The sequence below is a fragment of the Colias croceus genome, chromosome 13 (genome assembly GCF_905220415.1).
Source record: "Colias croceus chromosome 13, ilColCroc2.1".
NCBI classification, from domain to species: domain Eukaryota; kingdom Metazoa; phylum Arthropoda; class Insecta; order Lepidoptera; family Pieridae; genus Colias; species Colias croceus.
The window spans coordinates 6,167,639-6,188,046 of record NC_059549.1 but is presented as its reverse complement, the minus strand read 5'-3'; the positions used below and the strand labels follow the sequence as shown (position 1 = coordinate 6,188,046).

General features: G+C 31.7%; 2 protein-coding genes across 4 annotated transcripts; both read left to right on the top strand.

Moving 5' to 3' along the window:
- The first annotated feature begins 20 nt into the window (after positions 1–20).
- Positions 21–9,412, top strand: LOC123696650 (glutamate receptor ionotropic, kainate 2-like). Of its 2 annotated transcripts, XM_045642977.1 has the most exons (17): positions 21–382; positions 474–581; positions 864–938; positions 1,074–1,406; positions 1,494–1,585; positions 1,792–1,908; positions 2,081–2,272; positions 2,494–2,652; positions 2,937–3,137; positions 3,314–3,571; positions 4,037–4,260; positions 4,349–4,486; positions 4,879–5,077; positions 7,581–7,809; positions 8,182–8,297; positions 8,504–8,656; positions 9,097–9,412. In XM_045642977.1, the coding sequence occupies exons 1-17, from the start codon at positions 295–297 to the stop codon at positions 9,283–9,285; spliced, it is 2,871 nt and encodes a 956-aa protein (XP_045498933.1). In that variant the 5' UTR covers positions 21–294; the 3' UTR covers positions 9,286–9,412. The 2 variants fall into 2 exon arrangements, with proteins under 2 accessions (XP_045498933.1, XP_045498934.1); XM_045642978.1 differs by lacking the exon at positions 474–581.
- Positions 9,413–10,896: 1,484 nt separating this feature from the next.
- Positions 10,897–20,399, top strand: LOC123696720. 2 transcript variants are annotated; one of them, XM_045643078.1, is made up of 8 exons: positions 10,897–11,030; positions 12,398–12,478; positions 13,610–13,761; positions 14,765–15,009; positions 16,166–16,378; positions 18,356–18,443; positions 18,733–18,967; positions 19,734–20,399. In XM_045643078.1, the coding sequence occupies exons 1-8, from the start codon at positions 10,967–10,969 to the stop codon at positions 20,075–20,077; spliced, it is 1,422 nt and encodes a 473-aa protein (XP_045499034.1). In that variant the 5' UTR covers positions 10,897–10,966; the 3' UTR covers positions 20,078–20,399. The 2 variants fall into 2 exon arrangements, with proteins under 2 accessions (XP_045499034.1, XP_045499035.1); XM_045643079.1 differs by lacking the exon at positions 12,398–12,478 and having other exon boundaries at positions 10,906–11,030.
- Positions 20,400–20,408: the final 9 nt, after the last annotated feature.

Here is a 20,408-nt window from a genome sequence, read left to right as displayed (position 1 = left end):
AACGCTGCATGCGACGATTTTCGTCATCATTGTGGACCAGTCACGTTTCGAGACATCAGACTCTAGGAATTTCCTTTAATACAAATAGTTAACTAAAACAGTTAATAGAGAATTTCTCAGCAAAACGTACCGCTTTTGCTTTCGACAAGCTCGTCATAATTAACGACAGCTTATTTACACTGAAAGCACTTAGTAAATATTTTGCTTTATACATCGTTGTTTAACACAAAGTAAACAAATAATGCTGCCGTATATTTTTCAATAATTTAGAGTAGTTTTAAAATTCTGTGAACAATGTGGTTATTGTGGATATTTTGTTTGATACATCAATGCGCTTCGCAGCTTATGGTTATAGAAACGAGTGTAATATCTTATCAAATTGGTAAGTCAAACGATGTAATTTTTTTTAAGTTAGAAGTAATGTTTAAAATTTTATTTTATGTTTTATTCTCATATCTTATATACTTTTATAGGAGGCATATTTGAAAAGCATGCTTTAACACAACGTTTAGCCTTCAATGAAAGCATGCGACACAATCATCTCCGGGCATCAGATTCAGCATCCGATGATCCAGACAAGAGTACGTAAAAATTTAACTTATTCATACAAAAGGCGGAGAAAATATATTTTAATTGTTAAGAAATAACTATATAATTTGTTTTCCGAAACCTCATAAATGTTAATAATACCGATTATGTGAAAATAACATTTAAAAGTTTCAAGCATAATTTACGCCTCAAGGATACGTAACAACCACAGTTACAACTGACGCAGATGTCTCTTGTTTATGACCACCTATATAATCTCTTCTCTTCATTTATAAGTTAATACTTGCTTCCTTAATAATAATGGACAATTTCAGAAATAAACGATTGGCGTCTCGAACCCGTAATACTTCGACCCAAGAGATCGGATAGTTATTCAGTGTGGAGAAACCGTAAGAAATTTTATACATTTACCTTAAATATACCACGTTTTATATCGTTCTGTTAAAATAAAGTCTATATTATCGATTCATTTTGCACTTTTTCATATTAAATAATATCGTACATTAAGACGTTTCATTTTATAGTTTGTTCAAACAAAATGATGCAGCCGATCGCTATATTTGGTCCGCAAACACCAATCTTTGATGGCGCTATTAGGGACCAATGCGCAAAAGCAAATATTCCACATCTCCAAGCGACGTGGCAACCGATGGATCCATATCTAGAAGAGGAAATCGAAAATACCGATGAAGAAGATGACAATGAAGTTGATGAAGAAACTGCTGATGAGAGTCCAGTTTATAGAAACATTTCTATTAACTTCTATCCTACTGCGGAAGATATATCGTACGCTTATGCGGCCTTACTGAAATATTATAGATGGGAAAACTTCGCTGTACTGTATGAAGACGATTTTGGTAAATAATATTCTACAGTCTATACATATAGCAACTTATATCATACAGTTTATCTGTGAGATAACATCGTTATACTCCGTTTTTCAGGTTTATTAAGAATACAGAAAATTCTAGCTGAATACACGGACCAAACCCCTGTTACAGTGCGTAGGTTGGACCCTAATACCGACAATTTTAAGGTTAGCACAATGTTTAATTACAAAACCAAAACCAATATTTCGTAGTCGGGTGTGTAATATAACTGTGTAGCATCACAAATTGTTAATAAGTAAACAATTAAACGTATGTCGTTTCATCATAGTAATAACGAGATGTTCTATATTATTAATTTAATACATCTACCATGTCTCGTCTTGTCATGTAAAAGCATTTTCTTTATTTTTAGATATTCAAAGAATTAAAACGATACAAAGAATTCCGCATAATATTAGACTGTCACATTGACCGCGTTTTGAAATATTTAAATGAAGCCCAAGGAGTTAATATGGTCAATCATTACCAGGTATTTGCATATTGTTAATGGTGTGTATATTTATTTTGAAATCTTATTCATATTATAAAACTAATCTGGTTTTTTAAGTCAGATAAGCTTTAAGGCAACTTGATAAGAAAAGTTCCTTAATTTTAATAAGTTTTATCGCACTATGTTTACTTAATATAATTTTATACACTAGCACTACATTCTGACTACAATGGACGCGGGAATGATAGCAAAAGACCTTACACCTTTTCACTCAAACATTACGTGGCTCAGTATCACAGATTTCGATAAATTAGAAGATGCACAACACTTCTTAGCTACACGTGTTGGGAGGTGGACTACTGATAAGGTCCAACTTGACTCCCCACCTGTCACCAATCTAGAGGTTTGTTTGTATTCGAATTTCAATAGACATGCGAATTCCGCACAACTTTTACAATTTATGATTTGATACAAGCATAATAAAAAATTGGTACTAGTTAATAAAACTTGTAATTTTCAAAGGCATTCCTATAACTATGCAATATTGTAAGGTTATGTTTTGATTCAATCAAGAAAAGAAATTGACGATAAAAGATTGTGAAATAAGTAAAAAATTGTTTGTAGATCGAAGCTCTCGTTATGAACGATATAGCGAATCATGTCCTCCAGGCATTGCAAAAAGTAGGCGAAGTGGAAGATATTACAAAACCAGATGAAGATTTGTGTAAAAAAGACGCCGACCCTTGGCCGTTCGGGGCATTACTCCAAGCTGAAATATTAAAGGTAATTCTTTTTCGCTTTTACTTTGTATTTATCTAGGATGCCGTTACAAAAAGATAACAAATTGAATCCTTTTTATATGAAAGCTTTCTTAAAACAAAACCCGTTTTAATTAAGTATTTATACCTTTCGAAAATGGAGTAAAAAACGACCGGATATTTACAAATTTTGTACCACTTTTCTTAAAAAATCAAAAACATTGGTATTCCAAATAAAAAAATTGTTCTGCTACTTTCCTATTCTCATTAATTAGAAGAGACATTTAATAATGTTTCATTTCATTTCAGAATCCCAGTGTTGGCGTAACAGGGAATATTCAGTTTGATAAATACGGTCGCAGATATAATTACACATTGTACGTAAACGAGATTCATGTATCGACGAGACAAACAGTTGGCACTTGGAATTCAACGGATAAAGGAACTATAATAGAAAATCGACCAAGCACTGAAATTAAAAGTGCACAACAAACCAGTAAACATTTTATCGTAAGTACATTTGTTTAAACGTAAAAAAATTATGACAAAAATTTGGTATGAAATGCAGCGTAGTACAATAAAGTTAAATACAAGTACAATGCCATCTTGGCTCCAAGGAAAGCTTGTACTATGGAATCTCGACTCGATATTAAAGGCGTCTCTTATTCTATTTTGAATCTTTACAGATTATATCGCGTAAAGCAAAACCATACTTTGCGGATAAGATCAAATGCCCAGAGGATAATAAAACGTGCGTCGAAGAAGATGCTGACGAAAATTACGAAGGGTTCTCTGTTGATTTAGTTAAACATATATTTGATATTTTGAGGAAGCATAAATTTAATTACACGTATTCATTTTTACACGAACAAGATAAGGATTATGGAAAATATGATCCAGAGAAAAAGAAATGGAATGGTTTGATTGGGGACTTACTGGACAAGGTAATATATGGAAAGTTAACTTAATTCTGGTTAACTCATCAATATCATAATATTATTAAATGAGATGTCACTAATACTTTACAATGATTATACATTTATAGTCCTGTTGTAATCCATATAAATTTCACATAAAATGAAATAAACGAAAATGCTATTCAATAGACTCATTCTGCATCATAGTCAATTATTTCAAACAACCCTAACAAGAATCGTCTTCAAAATGGCATTTGTATTAAAATCATTTGAAATGTTAATAATAGTCATTGAATTTCCAACGCTATGAATGATCGAAGTTCCCAAATTGCCACGGTATTTTGGTGAAGTTCCACTCAGAAACCGACATTTAATTAAGATTCCAAATTGTATTAACGGCATAAACAATGCAATTTATACGTATTAGTTATGACTCCGCTTTTGGTTTTCAATGGGCTTTTCGAAAATATTCATCATCATTTTTATTTACAGAAAGCAGACTTAGCTGTTTGCGACTTAACAATTACGGAAGAAAGAAAGAAAGTCGTCGATTTTTCGGTACCATTTATGACACTGGGTATTAGTATTTTGTACACAAAGGAAAGAAAAGTGCCTCCGGGATGGTTCTCATTTCTTAACCCATATACTTTCGACGTGTGGATGCACATAGCAACAGCGTATTGCGTAGTTTCTATTGTCCTATTCGTTTGTTCAAGGTGATTTCAGTGTTTGATTGATTATGATCGATATATTTGAGGTATTTTAATTACATTGTACAAATCAACACATAGTTCATGTTATCAGGATATCGCCAGCTGATTGGGAAAACCCCCAACCATGTGATAAAGATCCTGAAGAACTGGAAAATATATGGAATTTTAAAAACTGCACTTGGTTGACCATGGGCTCCATTATGACGCAAGGATGTGACATTTTACCTAAGTATAATTATTTTTCTTTATTTCTTTTCCCAATCTAAAAACTACTTCAATCGAATGATAATAATTCTAATAAGTAATAGTTGAGTTTTAAGTGATAGTATGATTTAATAATAATAATTAATCGATTGTTTACTACAAACGGGTATTGTTATCTCTAATTAAGGAAAATAACACGCTGTTTTCCTATGTTAAATTGATAACGGCATCCCACGTGGATTTAGGCATAAATAAAATAACATTAAATCTTCTATCTATAATCTTTGAAATTAACAATGCTATGAATTATGATATGAAAATGCATGTGCTAATAGAAAATACGTGTTTATTCGATATAAATTAACCTATTAATGGTTTACCGAAAAATTAGAAACTCATGTTTGATGGTTATTCTAGAGCAATTGGTTCACGATGGGTATGTGCAATGTGGTGGTTTTTCGCTGTAATCATATGCCAGACATACATTGCCCAGCTCTCTGCGTCCATGACATCAGCCCTAGAGTACGAACCAATAAACAGCGTCGAAGATTTGGCCAAACAAACTAAAGTGTTGTACGGAGCGATTCACGGAGGATCCACTCTGGACTTTTTTAAAGTTAGTAGTTTGTTTCTAACAAAAGTTTTCTAACACTCCTTAAGCCTCGCCCGAAGTTAACAGCCGGAAGACGTGCGAAAGTTTGGGAATTATTCAAATGAAAATCTTGACTGAAATCATTTGTGACATAGGTACATATAGAATACTAGCGGTCCGCCCCGGCTTCGCCCGTGGTACATATTAACGTTTTCTCTACATAAGAACCATCCTCGTACTTCAAGGAATATAATAAAAAAAGAATTATCGAAATCGGTTCAGCCGTTCTCGAGTTATGGAATTACAACGAAAAGTGGCATTGATTTTTATACAGGGTTACAGGTAAAGTCGATGTAGATCCGTTAAGGGCATGTAGTACACATCATTTCTGAATGATTTCACTATGTAACCTCCCATCCTAAACTTAACCGTTTTCGAGATATTCGAGTTTTAATTTTTTTTATGAAAATGCCCAATTTTTCGGCTATTCAATTGAATATTTTGAATTTTTTTGACTCTTATGATTATTTTTTGGTTTTTTACATGAAGAATGAGATGCTTAATTACCTCAATGACTAAAATTGCACGTAAGTTAACTAAATAGGTCATAGTAGACGATCGAAACTTAAGAAAATAAGTACAAATTATAAAAATATATTTTTCTTTTCTGGATATCTCAAAAAATTATTATGGCACTTGCTCTGCAGATATGCTTAAAAACATCTACATTTTATCAGCTATCCAACGAGGTATAACACTCTAGGGTATTTATTAACCTCAAAGGTGAAACTTAGTTTCTAAGGCTACATGGCAGTCAGAATAAATAGCCCTTATTTAATCTTAATAATTTGACTTAAGTTCAGCATCATCATTTCAGCCTACTGGCTTCCACTATTGAACATAGGCCTCCCTCGGCTAGGTACAACCTTCATGCATCCATCGATATCCCGCTATCCTGACCTAGGAGATCATTCAGTTTTATAGCATTTTTTTTGTTCACATCGTCGATCGTACAAATAATGACCGTACGCCAACTATTACTTGAGCGTAAGTGACTAGTTACTGGCTATTGTTTGGAAAATAACGTAATCGGTGCGTTGTTAACGCTAGTTGGCATACAAAGTCACTCACGCTCAACTCATAGTTGGCGTACAGATCGTCGGTGATTGTAGTAAGCTAAATGAAACAATAAATCAGTTCAAAATAACATTTATTCACCTAATGTTTTTGAATAAAATTTTATAGCTCATGTTCTACGTGTCCACCTTTATTTCGCACACATTTTCTCATTCCTTCACGTAGTCCACTTTTCACTACACCATGTGGTTAATGTTCTTCTTATGTCGTTAGCAGCATTTCAACAGCACACAAGCAGCATCCTTTCTTTGAGAACTTCCACTAACGATATGGGGTTGGGCTCACTGTAAACGAGGCTCTTCATGTGCCCCCATACATAAAAATCAATGGGGGTCAGGTCGGGACATCTGGGTGGCCAGGGTAAAGGCCAAGCTCGTCCAATCCATTTGTTAGGATAGTTACGTGTCCAACCATTCCCTAACGCTTCTTCTGAAATGAGCAGAGCAGCCATCATGTTGAAACCACATGTCCCGCAGTAATTGTAATGGGAGATCATTAGTAGGTCACCTAAGTCACACACATAAGTCGTGTGGGAATCCGAAAGCACAATAATTCGCATCTACCATGGACGAATCGCATGAGCAGACTAAAATGGATGGCAAGCAAACAAACGACCAAATACAAAACAATGGGCATGTTGTATCCCCAAACTTGTTTTTGCACATTATTTTTCTCACTCTCATCTGCATAAATCGTAAGTTTTCTCGCTCACACGCACCGGATTTACTTGAAGGACAATAGCCGAGGGACCCGTTAGACCTACTACCTGAACCTTTTCAACTGTGTTTTTTCTATGAGTTTAAATACAACCATAGGTTGTTATACCTCGTTGGATAGCTGATAAAATGTAGATGTTTTTAAGCACATCTGCAGAGCAAGTGCCATAATAATTTTTTGAGATATCCAGAAAAGAAAAATATATTTTTATAATTTGTACTTATTTTCTTAAGTTTCGATCGTCTACTATGACCTATTTAGTTAACTTACGTGCAATTTTAGTCATTGAGGTAATTAAGCATCTCATTCTTCATGTAAAAAACCAAAAAAATAATCATAAGAGTCAAAAAAATTCAAAATATTCAATTGAATAGCCGAAAAATTGGGCATTTTCATAAAAAAAATTAAAACTCGAATATCTCGAAAACGGTTAAGTTTAGGATGGGAGGTTACATAGTGAAATCATTCAGAAATGATGTGTACTACATGCCCTTAACGGATCTACATCGACTTTTCCTGTAACCCTGTATATATAGAAGAAGATAAGCGAAAGTTAAAAAAGACAGTGAAATGATTCTTCTTTACAAAAAAATACGTCATTATTAAATAGATTTGGGAATTGATAAAATTTAATCGTTTTGGAAACGACGGCTAAAAATATCTTATTTTCCAGAGCTCGAAATATAAAGCTTATCGGCGATTATATGATAACATGATCGCTAATCCCGTTGTTTTGGTAAAGAGTAACGACGAGGGCGAAAAGCGAGTACTCAACGGAAAGAGCAAATACGCTTTATTCATGGAATCAAGTACAATTGAATACAAGTTAAAAAGAAACTGTGAACTGAAGAAAGTTGGTGGTGAATTGGATTCTAAAGATTACGGGATAGCTATGCCGGCGAGTAAGGATCCTTTCAATTCAATGAATAGAACTTGCAAAAGTCTAGGCAGTAGTTATCTGATCCTTTTATATACATTTAAATTAATTTACATTGAGAATAATGTCTCTTATTTTTCCGCAGATTTTAATTGAATAATTAAGTTTCAGTTTGTAATATTAACTTTACTTATAATTTTGTAAATCTCACATAAAATTTAAATATTTAAGTATTATAAAACAAAAGATAATCATTACCTTTAACTTCAATGATTATTCTCTTGGTGAATTCAACACGCTTCTAAATCATATCTATCATGATATCAATTATTTTCCTTTCATTGTGTTTATATATTCTATACTGACATAGCTAAATTCATATACTTATGTATTTCAGATTCACCATTCCGAACTCATATAAACCAAGCAATCCTGGAATTGAAAGAACATACAACGCTTGATCAAATTAAAAGTAAATGGTGGGATGAAAAATACGGAGCAAAAGAGTGTGAAGTAAGTACCTACTTTCGACTCATCCAATTTCAAAATTAAATCTACTACAATTTTATGTTTTACAAGCCAAAGCCAATAAATTAATTAAAAATAATAAGTTGATATCTAATAATAACTGTAAAAAGTTAAAATAATCAAATCTTCGCTTTTTTATTTCAAAAATAGTTAATCACAATAAAATATCCTTACTTTTTTTTTAATTTAAGGGAACCACAGATGAAAGTGATGTTGAAGGAGACCTTGAGATGGAAAATTTGATCGGCGCTTTTATAATTCTTATAATCGGTTTGGTGTTAAGTCTCCTTATAACTGCTGCAGAGTTCATGAATGAAGTGCGCAATATTGTCGTCCGGGAACAGGTAACTTTTAATATAATTATTTAAAAAAAACGCGAAACACTTACTCAGCTACTTTTAATATTTTACACAACCATGTTCACTATCTCTTTAGCAACAACTAACAATATTTTTATTTCACAACTCTAAACTTTTGCCGCCAATTAATTAATTAATTATAGTTTTTTTTTTTACTTTATTTTTCTTTTATAGAAACAAATAATTGCCAGCTTAAAATATAAAACATAATTATTAATATACCTATTTATTAATTATCTTGTGATTATTGAATTATATAATTTAAATACATTTTGAATAATTAAAATTTGTGCATAACAATAATTTAAAAAAAATTAAGCGATTCCTTTCCTTCAAACTTATAATAATGTAGTAGGTAAATTAAATAAGTTAGTAGGTAACTTGTATTTTTGTAGCTACTAAAAAAAACTTTTTTTCTATTTAAGGTGTCTCACAAAGAAGTTTTTATGAAAGAATTGAAAGCGTCCTTAAACTTTTTCCAACTCCAAAAGCCAGTCCTTCGCAACCCGAGTCGAGCGCCATCTATTGCTTCTACAGATAGCACTGAAAAACATAACATGAAAAGAGCGGCAAATATTGAAAATTTTATTGAGTTTGAGAAAGAAGTCATGTAATTTTTAACTTTATCATTACATTAGATAATAATATTTATTTTTGTATAGATTTGTAATAAATTTAAATTATTTGCATTATTTGTAGTTTTGCGATTAAGTTATTAAAAAAAGAAATGATTTGCTTCAATTTATTTGTTTAATTTTATATGGATGGGTAGTTCATAGATGTTGAAGAAACTCTGAGATATCCTGCATATTTCCAATACCAAAAAATATCTACTACCTATTATCTAATATTTGCAATAAAATTACAAACAATAACATATTTTATGACGTAGGAATCACGTAATATACCATTTTATCAGTATCCCGATAAACATAATCCGAAGTAAAGATTAATTACCTACTTCATTAATCTGTATATTATAATATTATTACGTGAGGCGTAATTTAAAATATATTAATCTAAAATATTTTACTATAATCGATATAATATTATTTATTATATCAATAAAGTCACTAAAATCACTTAGTGATAAGGCCGCCATCTGTGCTGTGTCTTCTTTTAGTATTAGTTTTCTTTTTGTAATTTTTTGCTGGCAGTATAATAAAGTATTTAAATAAATAAATAATAAATAAAGATTTCAATGTAATCTAACATTTAAAGAAATATCATCATAGCATGGTACCATAATATGAAATGCATCCGGAAATACATTTTTTTTATTTTGTATCGTTTTGTCATCAACTTTAACTAGAACTTCGAAGAGTTCCTTTTTCATTTCGTTCGATTCGAGTTTACGTTTTATATAAGATTCAGAGATTATCGGATCGAAAGAAAGTTAATCAAAATAGTTATATTTCGCTTTCTCTGTTCAATCCTTGCTTCCATCCAGCATCCAGCTGAGGACATAAATCAAACCACCATTTAAGAATTACGACATTTGTAGTAGGTACCCAATAGCTGCGTAGTAAATCGAAGAGATGAACGATCACATGTGATAAGTCACATCCTGGGGCTACACGTGTGTCTGGTCGGAGCTAGTCGCGTGCTCTCCTAACATTGGAACCATAGACTATACATATTATACTAGATCGGAACTGAGGATGTGACGGAAGCCGGCACATCGTTACTCATCGTTTTACATAACCATTCACATAAAGCGACGTCCATTGAGTAACGTAGAAAGTATTTGATACAGCTCAATCATATTATCATGCGATGCGAGTGGGGTTGCCAGATGTCGAGCTACATTTGCAACGTCCGTTTGGAATTTGCAATGCATTATGCATAGCGTAAATTATTTTATTCAAAATAAAATTTGGTTAGGGAAACATTTTTCCTACGCTGATTATGGTTTGAGATTCGTTTAATAAAACAAAATTCAGTTTTCGCCAGTTCTTTTTATTATTAGTTATAGTATGTTAAGTTACAATATTATTACATCTGCCTACTTAGTTAATCATTAATACTTAATTAACTTATATTAATTAAATAAAAAGAACAAACATATAGCTAATAAGTCTTCGAAATCTTGACAACACACCAACAAACATGCAGCAACAGATTAATCCTTGTGCCGGGAAATTTGATAATCACATCTGGTCACCCCAGATGCGAGCAGGATGCGTCGATTTGATTGCGGCGTTTGCGCCAGTCAATTGTTGCGAAAGAATGCCAAATCTACGGGGCAGTACTAACTGCTAATACGATTTAGTGGCGCGGGAGCCACCGCTTGAGATGGCCGTTTCTTGGGTCTCTGTGGCCTTCCTGGCTGCTACCGCGCTCGGGGCTTCTATAGGACGTGAGTACAATAACAAATATGTTTGTTATTTTTTTAATGTTTTGTTTATTTGCAGTGCATTGTTATATTACTTGTAACTGTATCAATTAATTGTTGTGTGTTTTAATTATATTATTATGACAAGGATGATCCTGACCTATGGATATCAGTGTTTTATTTACTTAAGATGCAAAGACCTATTTCAAAATGTGTAAACAGTTTTTCAAAGGATATTTGATTGAATTAATTTATATTTGAAGAAAATTAATTAGACCATAATATTATATAAATCTAGATAGTAAGTGTTACTATAAATTTATATTTTTTCCGCAGACTACATCTACTTATCATCTAACGGCTAACCAAATAGCGATAGCTCAAAATATGACCTAACTTACCTATTTAAAATTAAATGAAATTAAAATGTATTATTTATTAAACAATGAGCTAAAATCATACACAGCAAATAAAACAAACAATTTCTTATTTTTAATTTCCAATTTCTATCATACAAAAAATCTTTTAGAGATAATTGATAACTAAAATTAATTTGATTAGGTACTTAAATCTATATAAAAATTAAAAAAAATGAGTAAAAAATTTAATCTTTGGTTATTTTTTTAATGCCAATATTTCTTTAAAAAAAATAATGTTCTAATTTTAAACATGAAAAATTTAAATGCCAGTTTGTGAATGACCATTTTGCATTTTTATCCAAATATTAAAAAGTATATTTTATAGAAGAATAGTAAAAATAATAATTCATAGTGATAATCGTTTCTTATGAGTTGATAATATCGCTTACAAGAAGTGGTCATTATTGTGTCACGGAGTTCCTTGTTCTTACATAATTTGGAGCCGTTAAAGGAGTTGTACCTACGCGGTTAGACTGTCTTTCGCAAGTTATGTCACATGTTACGTAATAATTAGGTGAATTAACTCTGTTTGCATACCAATAAATACTTAAACTATTAATGAATGCAATGACCGATATTTTTCAAGGTAAATGCAAAGAAAAAAAAACAAACAAACTTGTGCACATTTACGAGTTTTGTGGGAATATTTATTTCATTAAACCCGAAAAATAAATACTATTAATTATATTTCTTCATACAATACAATATTTCGGCTTCCACGTTACTACATTACCTACTTACCTACTTGTTTTATGATTGCCCTACCCTCATAGAAATTCTTATATAATTTCATTATTATTACATTATATTTTATCTTAACGACATATTTATTAACCGTTGGATTATGAGACACCATTATTATAATTATAGTTAACTACTTATAATTTTTTTTAAGCAAAAAGATAAATTTTCAAGAATTTTGCTAATTAAAAAATTGTAACAATGTTCCTACATAATAATTTTAACTTGCAGTATCCTTCCTTCCATACCGGACGCCATCATTGGAAACGACGATAAAATCGAATCGAATTATGCGGATTCTGAAACGTGTATGTACGTAGTAGAGGCGGGAAATTATTTGGTGACGGAATAATATGTAAATAAGGGTCACATGCATGATCAATAGGCTCCGACCTCTTGATTAGCTCTTGTCTATTAAAGGGACTTTGAAGTGTAGGACTAAAGTTGTAAATACTTGTCTAACTAATAATTAACATACCCCAATCAATATAGAGCAAAAATGACTAAATTATTCGGTTACATAGTTTTTAAATTTATTAACATTGTTCCTTTTAAAAATTTAATTAAATAGAGCACCAATATTAGTTAAATTTTCACAAAAATATCACACGTTCGCTGCAAATATAAAACAGAAACCGCCGCACATTAGCCCATTAATTACCACAAATTACTAAATAACCGCTGCAATATATCACTTACTCGCCATTTTATATTTAAATGGAGTGTTTGTGTTTATTAAACACCACCATTTCGCTCATATCAATGTTTACTAATTACTATACAACGTTTGTGTGATAAAATTAATTTATAATACAATCTATAGATGCATAAGTAAATAATGTACTCGCAAAAAAATTTCATAGACTTGCATGTAATTTATATAGTCTTCCTGAGGAAATGATGTTCAACTATTGAAGATTACTTCCACGCACGCGATCTTGGCGATATGAATCGATGTAAAGGTTATTAGTAATTATGTTGGCTTATTTACGTCTACGATGATTTATACAATATATATACCTAGGTGATTACTAGTTATCGCTTCGTATATTATAATTCTGTAGCAAAGTATGTTTAGGAAAGAAAAAAGTAATAAATTGTTCACAATATTATTAATTCCAAGTTATAGTGCAGGATATACGATTATGATTATCCAAATTAAAAACATAAGTAGATGTTTGTAGAGCGAAGTAAGTTCAGCAGTTCCTTTCACACGTTTCCGACGATTTAACACAATCTAATTATTTCCAGGTGGTGGTATTATGCATGTTCTAGTAGCTACTTTAATTGCGTACACTTATCCTTTAATAACACGATCCTGAGCTTTCAATTAGTATAACCCAAATTAAATTTTACTCTGCAGATATAATTTCAAAACTCGAAGTTTACTTTCCGTAGTTTCGATGTGAATAATAATTCTTCTAATAGTGGTATTCGTTTTAGCTGCGGAAAAACTAATAATTGAGAAATCGATTTGTGGAAAAGTATGGGCCACGGTTCATTCGCCAGCTATTCGTTTGGGCGTCGGACGAAATCTACTTGACGCTATCGAACTTAACTGGGACTTCAGTTCCTGCGCTAACTTCCCTAATCAGGTAAGAATAAATCTGAATAAATTATCCTTGGGTTATTACGGTTATAGTTTACGAAAAAATTATACACAAATTAACACATTGACAGAGAATAAGTTGGAAGAATTAATCTAGGATTTATAGGGGAGAGTTTGAAACTTAAAACAATATTTTTGCATATAGGTAGTTTTTTTTTACTTAAAAAATTTATTTGGTATATAATGTCACATAATTTAATAGAAAATATGAAAAATGTCTTCACCTTTCCCTCTTTGTAGAGATTTTAATTATCTAATAGCGAAATCAACAGACCTTATTCAAAACCACTTTATTTAATTTTAATCGAGACCATGCATATGAACAAAAGGATGGCCGTCGTTTTAAATTTTCTCTTTCATTTAACCTTTAATATAAATGGACAATTAATCAGAGTCAACGATTTGCATTTGTTACAAAATAATGTTCTGATAATACGATAAAATTGCATATCAATGGACACTATACGATAACAATTCATTCACATTATTTATAATGAAAACAGAGGTAAATAACTAATATTTAGATAACTTGAAAGGAAATCAAATTTCATAATAATAGAGAATCTGAACTGTGGATTGTTACCAATGTTCAATGGTGCAATATCTACCAAATCTGAAATCTGATAAAACATTTTCTTGATAAACCGTATCTTCCATGTTTCGTACAATATATTATACAGTTCTATAAGTCTAACCAATCCTTATCAAATAGCCCTAATAAATCAGTTGCAAATTAAATATGTCTTCATACATTATGACGGTATCTATATAGATACCTTCCGGACCTTAGTTTCGGACCATCGCATAATCTTAATCGTTTTATTGTTTTCAGAATATTATTTTTGTTTTGCATTGTTAGAAGATTAGAAGAACCAATAGTCAACGACCGATGGTTAACTAAGTTGGAAATACATTATAAACGTACTAGATACAATAAGTTAATGAGAGTTTTAAAATTTAAACTATAGGTTAAGATAATCCCTCCACAGATCGGTCTTTTCGATAGCAGGCCAACATCATGGGACAACGCGCTCGCAGTGTTCCCAATAGAAACCATCTACGGTCACATAGTAACAAACATATCTTTGGGCGAGCCTGACTTACCAGCTGGTTGGCAATCAGGTGGAGGTCTACGAGGACCCCACTGCTTATGGCCCTGGGTTGGGGCTGGTGACCAGTATATAACTACTTTTAATTGTTTGAAAATACAGCCTACTTGGATGGAAGATTATGGGTTCGTATCATTATTAGATTTTTTTAGTAGTAAGTAATAATAATTAGTTATTTTAGTAGTACAATGATGACCTATAATTTTTCTTTTTGTATTTTAATAAGTCATCTTATAATTTGATTATCGAAGATGCTCCGATTCAAAATCTATAAAAGGATCAAGCCCAACACAAACATCGTATAATATAATACATTTTCAATAGAATTGTTATCGTAACATAATCAAGCAATTAGCGGAATCTAATTTGCTTTCATATTCACGCTGTTATTGATACGTTTATAATGGAAATACAGCCACACAACATAATATACGTGCATATAGTGTAAATTGTGTTGTAGTTAGCTACTCAATCGCAGTGTTTGAAAGTCTCATTAGCTAGTAGTGTTAGTGTTATTATAACATAGTTTACATATTATATTTATAAGCGAAAATGAAAATGAGTGAAAAATAGAAATCTCACAACAAAAGTGTCAAAAAGTTTACTTCCGGTAATAAATTGTTCATCATCATTACATAAACGTCAATCTCACACATTTGGACTCAGCATGACAAAAATTGTCATACTTTTTAAACACAATGCACAAGGGAAATGAACGATTGAACGAGACAAAGATAAAATATCATTCACTCTTTAATCAGAAGATCGGTTTATGTAGTGTCTCGTTACTTTCCTGCCTACGTATTTCCTTACAAGTTCGTTGCCTCTAATATGATTAACTTGAAAAACAATACATTAATGTGCAATATGATTTGTCTTTAGTTGTACTTACACCATCTTTTAGTATATGTATTATGTACTTACTATTAATTTATTATTATTGGAGCAATGTTGTACTTACATTACATTTGTAATTTGTGTTAAACACAAGATAGCTTGAAATTTTTATAAACCATAATATTATTTAATCAATTTACCCATAACCGCTTCAGAGACATTTTGCACTTATTTCCTCACAAAAAAGTCGTACAAGGTAATCTGAGGAATAACCGTGATGACTTACAGCAGTATATTAATTCTGGAATAATCCAGTGTGCAGAAAAGACAGAACTATTATATAGGTCATCTAACTCTCCCAAACTTTAATCAATACTAATTTAAGACATCAAAGTACCCTGAAGTCCTTGCGAATCTAAATGGAAAACGTTTCAATTTTTTCAGAGACAAGATAAATAAACTCCGCATTGGTGAGCTAGCGATCGCCGGCACACATAACGCGGGCGCTTGGCGCTTCGAAACAGAGATAAGTACAGTCTCCAGAGACAGCTTCGTGCTCTGCCAAGACCGGTCTATATGGGCACAGCTTGTTTACGGCATCAGATACTTCGATTTCAGAATCGCGTACTACGACTTCTATCCGCGACTTGAAGATAGGTAAGTGTTTGTTCTACTCTATAATTTATAGCTTGTTTACCTGCGAACCGTATCATTAGAACAATATTTTCAGAGACAGACAAATAATGTTATTTGTCTAGTACCTAAATAATCGAATGGAATTGTAACTGCTGTGTAAAAATTTTCAATATACACACGAATGACAGGAAAAAAAATAACAGATTTAATTAATATAGAGCTATACCAGTGAAAATTGAAAGGATAGGTTCGATGTTATATTGTTTAGATAATTCGTATCCTCCAATTAGAGTCATATAAAAAACCTAACATTTGTCAAGCATTGTTCAAATTTCATGCACTTAAAAGTTCTATTATAATCTTTGAATCTATTGCTTATTGATTGATTGCATGAATTTGTTTTTATTAGAATGAAAAATTCAGGCAAACATAAATCCGAAAAAAAAGGCTCTATCAGATGCACTATAAAATCGTGAGATGAAATACCTAGGTTTAGAGACATTTATTTCAAAGACAGACATAATAAAACTAGTGCGCTACATGAAAATTGTTGACAAACATGTCCTTCTTAGCCGAAGTCATTTCGATCAACATTTCACAAAAAAACACACCTTTCAAACAAATCATCTTTTAGAAATGAGAAGGTTTTCTCATATAAATTACCAAAACCACCGCTCAAAATTACGACATTTTAATATTCAATTTGCGTTAAAACAATGAAGTGTGAAAAGTGTATCTCATTATGCAATAGTCATATTCGAAACTCGCAAACCGATATTACACGAATCGCGGTCAGGCGGTGGTCACGCTTCGCTTCGCCCGGCATATTTAGAGGAACACAATATCATTGTTTGTATAAAAAAGATAACATAATATTAATTAGACTTGCGCTTAATTTCGTCCATTGGTTTAAATATAAGTATAAAGATCATTTATATATACTTCATGTCTTCAATAGTCAACTAGGTCATAATTCTTACGTTTGAACGAGTTCTATCCAGTTTTAATAATACGTATCCTTATTACTTAGGTGTTAATGGTATGAGAAATTCAGTCTTGCTTGTTTCGTCAATATTGAGATTCAAATTATGTGCCAAATTGAATAAAATTTAATAACGAGCAGAAGCGCCTAGGTGAAACAAATAACAAAAACACAATAGGTACATATCTATATCAATAAACAATGCAAAATATCGTACCTAAATAAATTAAATATTTAATACGGTTCGCAATTGACTAATAAGTTAATAACTTAAAGTAATCAATGTTTTTAACGTAACAAGATATACATATGGCATATGTAAATATGCAATACATACTTATTTATTATTTATTTATCAAAAATATCAGAGACAATTATTATTTATTCAATGTCTCTCAATCAACAATGTTTATGTTTTTTTTAATAACTGGTAATTATTTGGGATTAATAAAAGATTAAGAATTTATCACTACTAATTATTATTAGCTTTATCTAGTTTTGGGGATCTCATAATTCGGTTTCAAAGGATTAACAGTAGAATATAAATGATACACTAAAATCTGATTAAATTTTACGTCGAACAGTTAGTTGTACACAACTGTAGAGGAATTCTTCATTACCTATACACTATACAGGTATTTCTATCAACTACCAACTAGATATATAATAATTTTATTACAAGAGAAATTTAATATTATTACGTCTACGTTACACAAGCGGAATTCTATAGATATGTAATTCACATAACTATTCGCTGAAAAATATAACTACGTGAATTACATATTACGATATTAGACACTATTATTAATTATGATAAAGCGATGGATATAGTTTCATAACATCCAATTAGTACACTGACTTAATAATAATTAATTGTTCTGCTAATAAACAGGTGATAAAGCCAATCAAAAGTCAAAACAATATTAGGAACTATTTTCCTATAAATTTAAATTGATGATTAATTAGAATCAAAAGTTAATATTTAATTAATACATTTTTTTTTTTTTAATTTACAGGTACTGGCTTAACCATAACTTAATTCGAGTCCGTCCACTTTTACCTCTCTTACGAGAAATAAAAGCCTTCTTAGACTTAACAAAAGAGGTAAGCCTATTCGTAATTTACCCCAACTACTTTGTTTTTAATATTATGAGAAAATAAATAATGTAGAGATATTTGTAACAGCTTAACATTACTTTTTAAGGGCCTATTTTATTACACCGAATTTTTATTATTCCGAATTTACACCTAATTTTCTTTATTTAATCATTCAAATTTGGATTTAAAAAGTTTCATCCGAAGCTTAACAATGTCATAAATAACCTATGAAGCAAAAATATCGATTCCATACATTTTTCAGGACAATATTCACTTTACGTCATAAATATTCCAGGTAGTGTTCCTAGACGCTCATCATTTCCCAGTGGGTTTCTACGACCCAAATGGGGCTCCAATTAGATCAGTTCACGCGGGTTTGCTCGAACTAATGCATAGAGAGTTGGGGCCCCACATCGCTACAGCGACTCAGTACCATACTGGGGCCGGTACTAGGGGCCCCACATTGCAAACTCTTATTGATAACGATAAGCGTTTAATCTTCAGCTATGTAGATAATACTATTGTAGCAGGTAAGTTTATAGCTATTTTCATAGTAGGTACACAATAGTTATTACACAATATAGCAATATTTTATATAAAAATTTGATAAACCGTTTATTACCCAAAACGGCATGATTTTTTTATTCATTTGATTTATTAATTTTGTATCTCTCCAAAAAACTATTGCTAATATCCGATTATCATGAAACTTATGAAGAAAATCCATGTGACGCTGTTAATAGTTTCCGGGCCGGCTCTTAATTAAATAATATTATAAGCCAAAAAATCTGTTCACAAAATTGCTATTCATATTTAGTAGGCGTCCCTTAATTGTGTTTTATTATTCACATATTTTAACTTATTTTCCTCTTTAATCCCAAAATTATAAAAAAAATCTAATAAACAATATCTTATAGCAATTCTATTCATTATTGATACAAATACAGCGTATACCGACTATCTCAGGTCAAGGGTAGTCTGTGGCGAGAAACTTGACCTCGAGATATATGTACTAGTGATTAAGTATACGCTTGTAGAAAATAGGGATAATACATTATGTCGGTCATTCCCTGCCTTCTTGACAAATTCTTTCCATTTTATCAGGATTTATACGGTCAATAGTTAACGTAGGTTCTGATATATCTTAATTAAAACGAAACTTCTCATTTTCTTCATTAAAACTTCGATTAATTACCAAGTTTGATCGAGATTGTATTTGGTTTCCGAGACATACTTGTGCCGAACAAAATTCGTAGTAAAAAATAGTTAATTAAGTTTGTTTTTAATTTGTTTCAGAAAATAACTGGTTGTGGCCAATTCTACCTCACTTGTGGGCTAATACAAACAGTCCTACAGAACTTTTGAAGTACTTAGATCGCGCAATAGGTACCTCTCCACAGCCATCAGCCCGTTCACCAATGTTCTCCGCGATGGCTCAAACGACACCCACTGTACTTGACATCCTCTTCTTGAGAGGCTCCTTACGTGAAAATGCAGACGCAGTTAATAGAAATATTACCCATCGACTCGCAACGCTCTGGAGGCATCAAGCTAACATCGTGTCTACGGACTTCTTCCTGGCCAATGATGTCGTCGATTTGTCGATACAGATTAGCGTAGAGCGCTCTAACAAATTATGACGTCACGACTTGTCGCGGCACGGTGGACTTTTCTTAGATTTTAAATACACACACACCAAAGCATTGATATATCGCTCCCCTTGGCTTCCGATTGCGCCACAAACTCGGTATCAGTTTAAAACCCCCAGTTTACGGGGTCAATTGGTATAAATCGTTACTAATCGAAGATATCCGCTGACAGATCGAGTCACTGCCATTACCATAGGGTCAGTGTGAAATAGTGAGATAATTTAACTTATTTGTAGTAGGAATCATATGCTAGTCTACATTCCCTTTACATAAGGAGAATTATAATATTAAATGTAAATAAATATTTACCACAGCTAACTCT

What these genes read in the sequence shown, in the direction of transcription:
- LOC123696650 (XM_045642977.1), top strand. Translation starts at nt 295, where the DNA reads ATGTGGTTATTGTGGATATTTTGTTTGATACATCAATGCGCTTCGCAG. An exon ending in CACCTGTCACCAATCTAGAG is followed by an intron (nt 2,273 to 2,493) that starts GTTTGTTTGTAT and finishes AATTGTTTGTAG; the next exon opens with ATCGAAGCTCTCGTTATGAA. An exon ending in GTCCTATTCGTTTGTTCAAG is followed by an intron (nt 4,261 to 4,348) that starts GTGATTTCAGTG and finishes TCATGTTATCAG; the next exon opens with GATATCGCCAGCTGATTGGG.
- LOC123696720 (XM_045643078.1), top strand. Translation starts at nt 10,967, where the DNA reads ATGGCCGTTTCTTGGGTCTCTGTGGCCTTCCTGGCTGCTACCGCGCTC. An exon ending in ACTTGGATGGAAGATTATGG is followed by an intron (nt 15,010 to 16,165) that starts GTTCGTATCATT and finishes CAATTTTTTCAG; the next exon opens with AGACAAGATAAATAAACTCC. An exon ending in AGATAATACTATTGTAGCAG is followed by an intron (nt 18,968 to 19,733) that starts GTAAGTTTATAG and finishes AATTTGTTTCAG; the next exon opens with AAAATAACTGGTTGTGGCCA.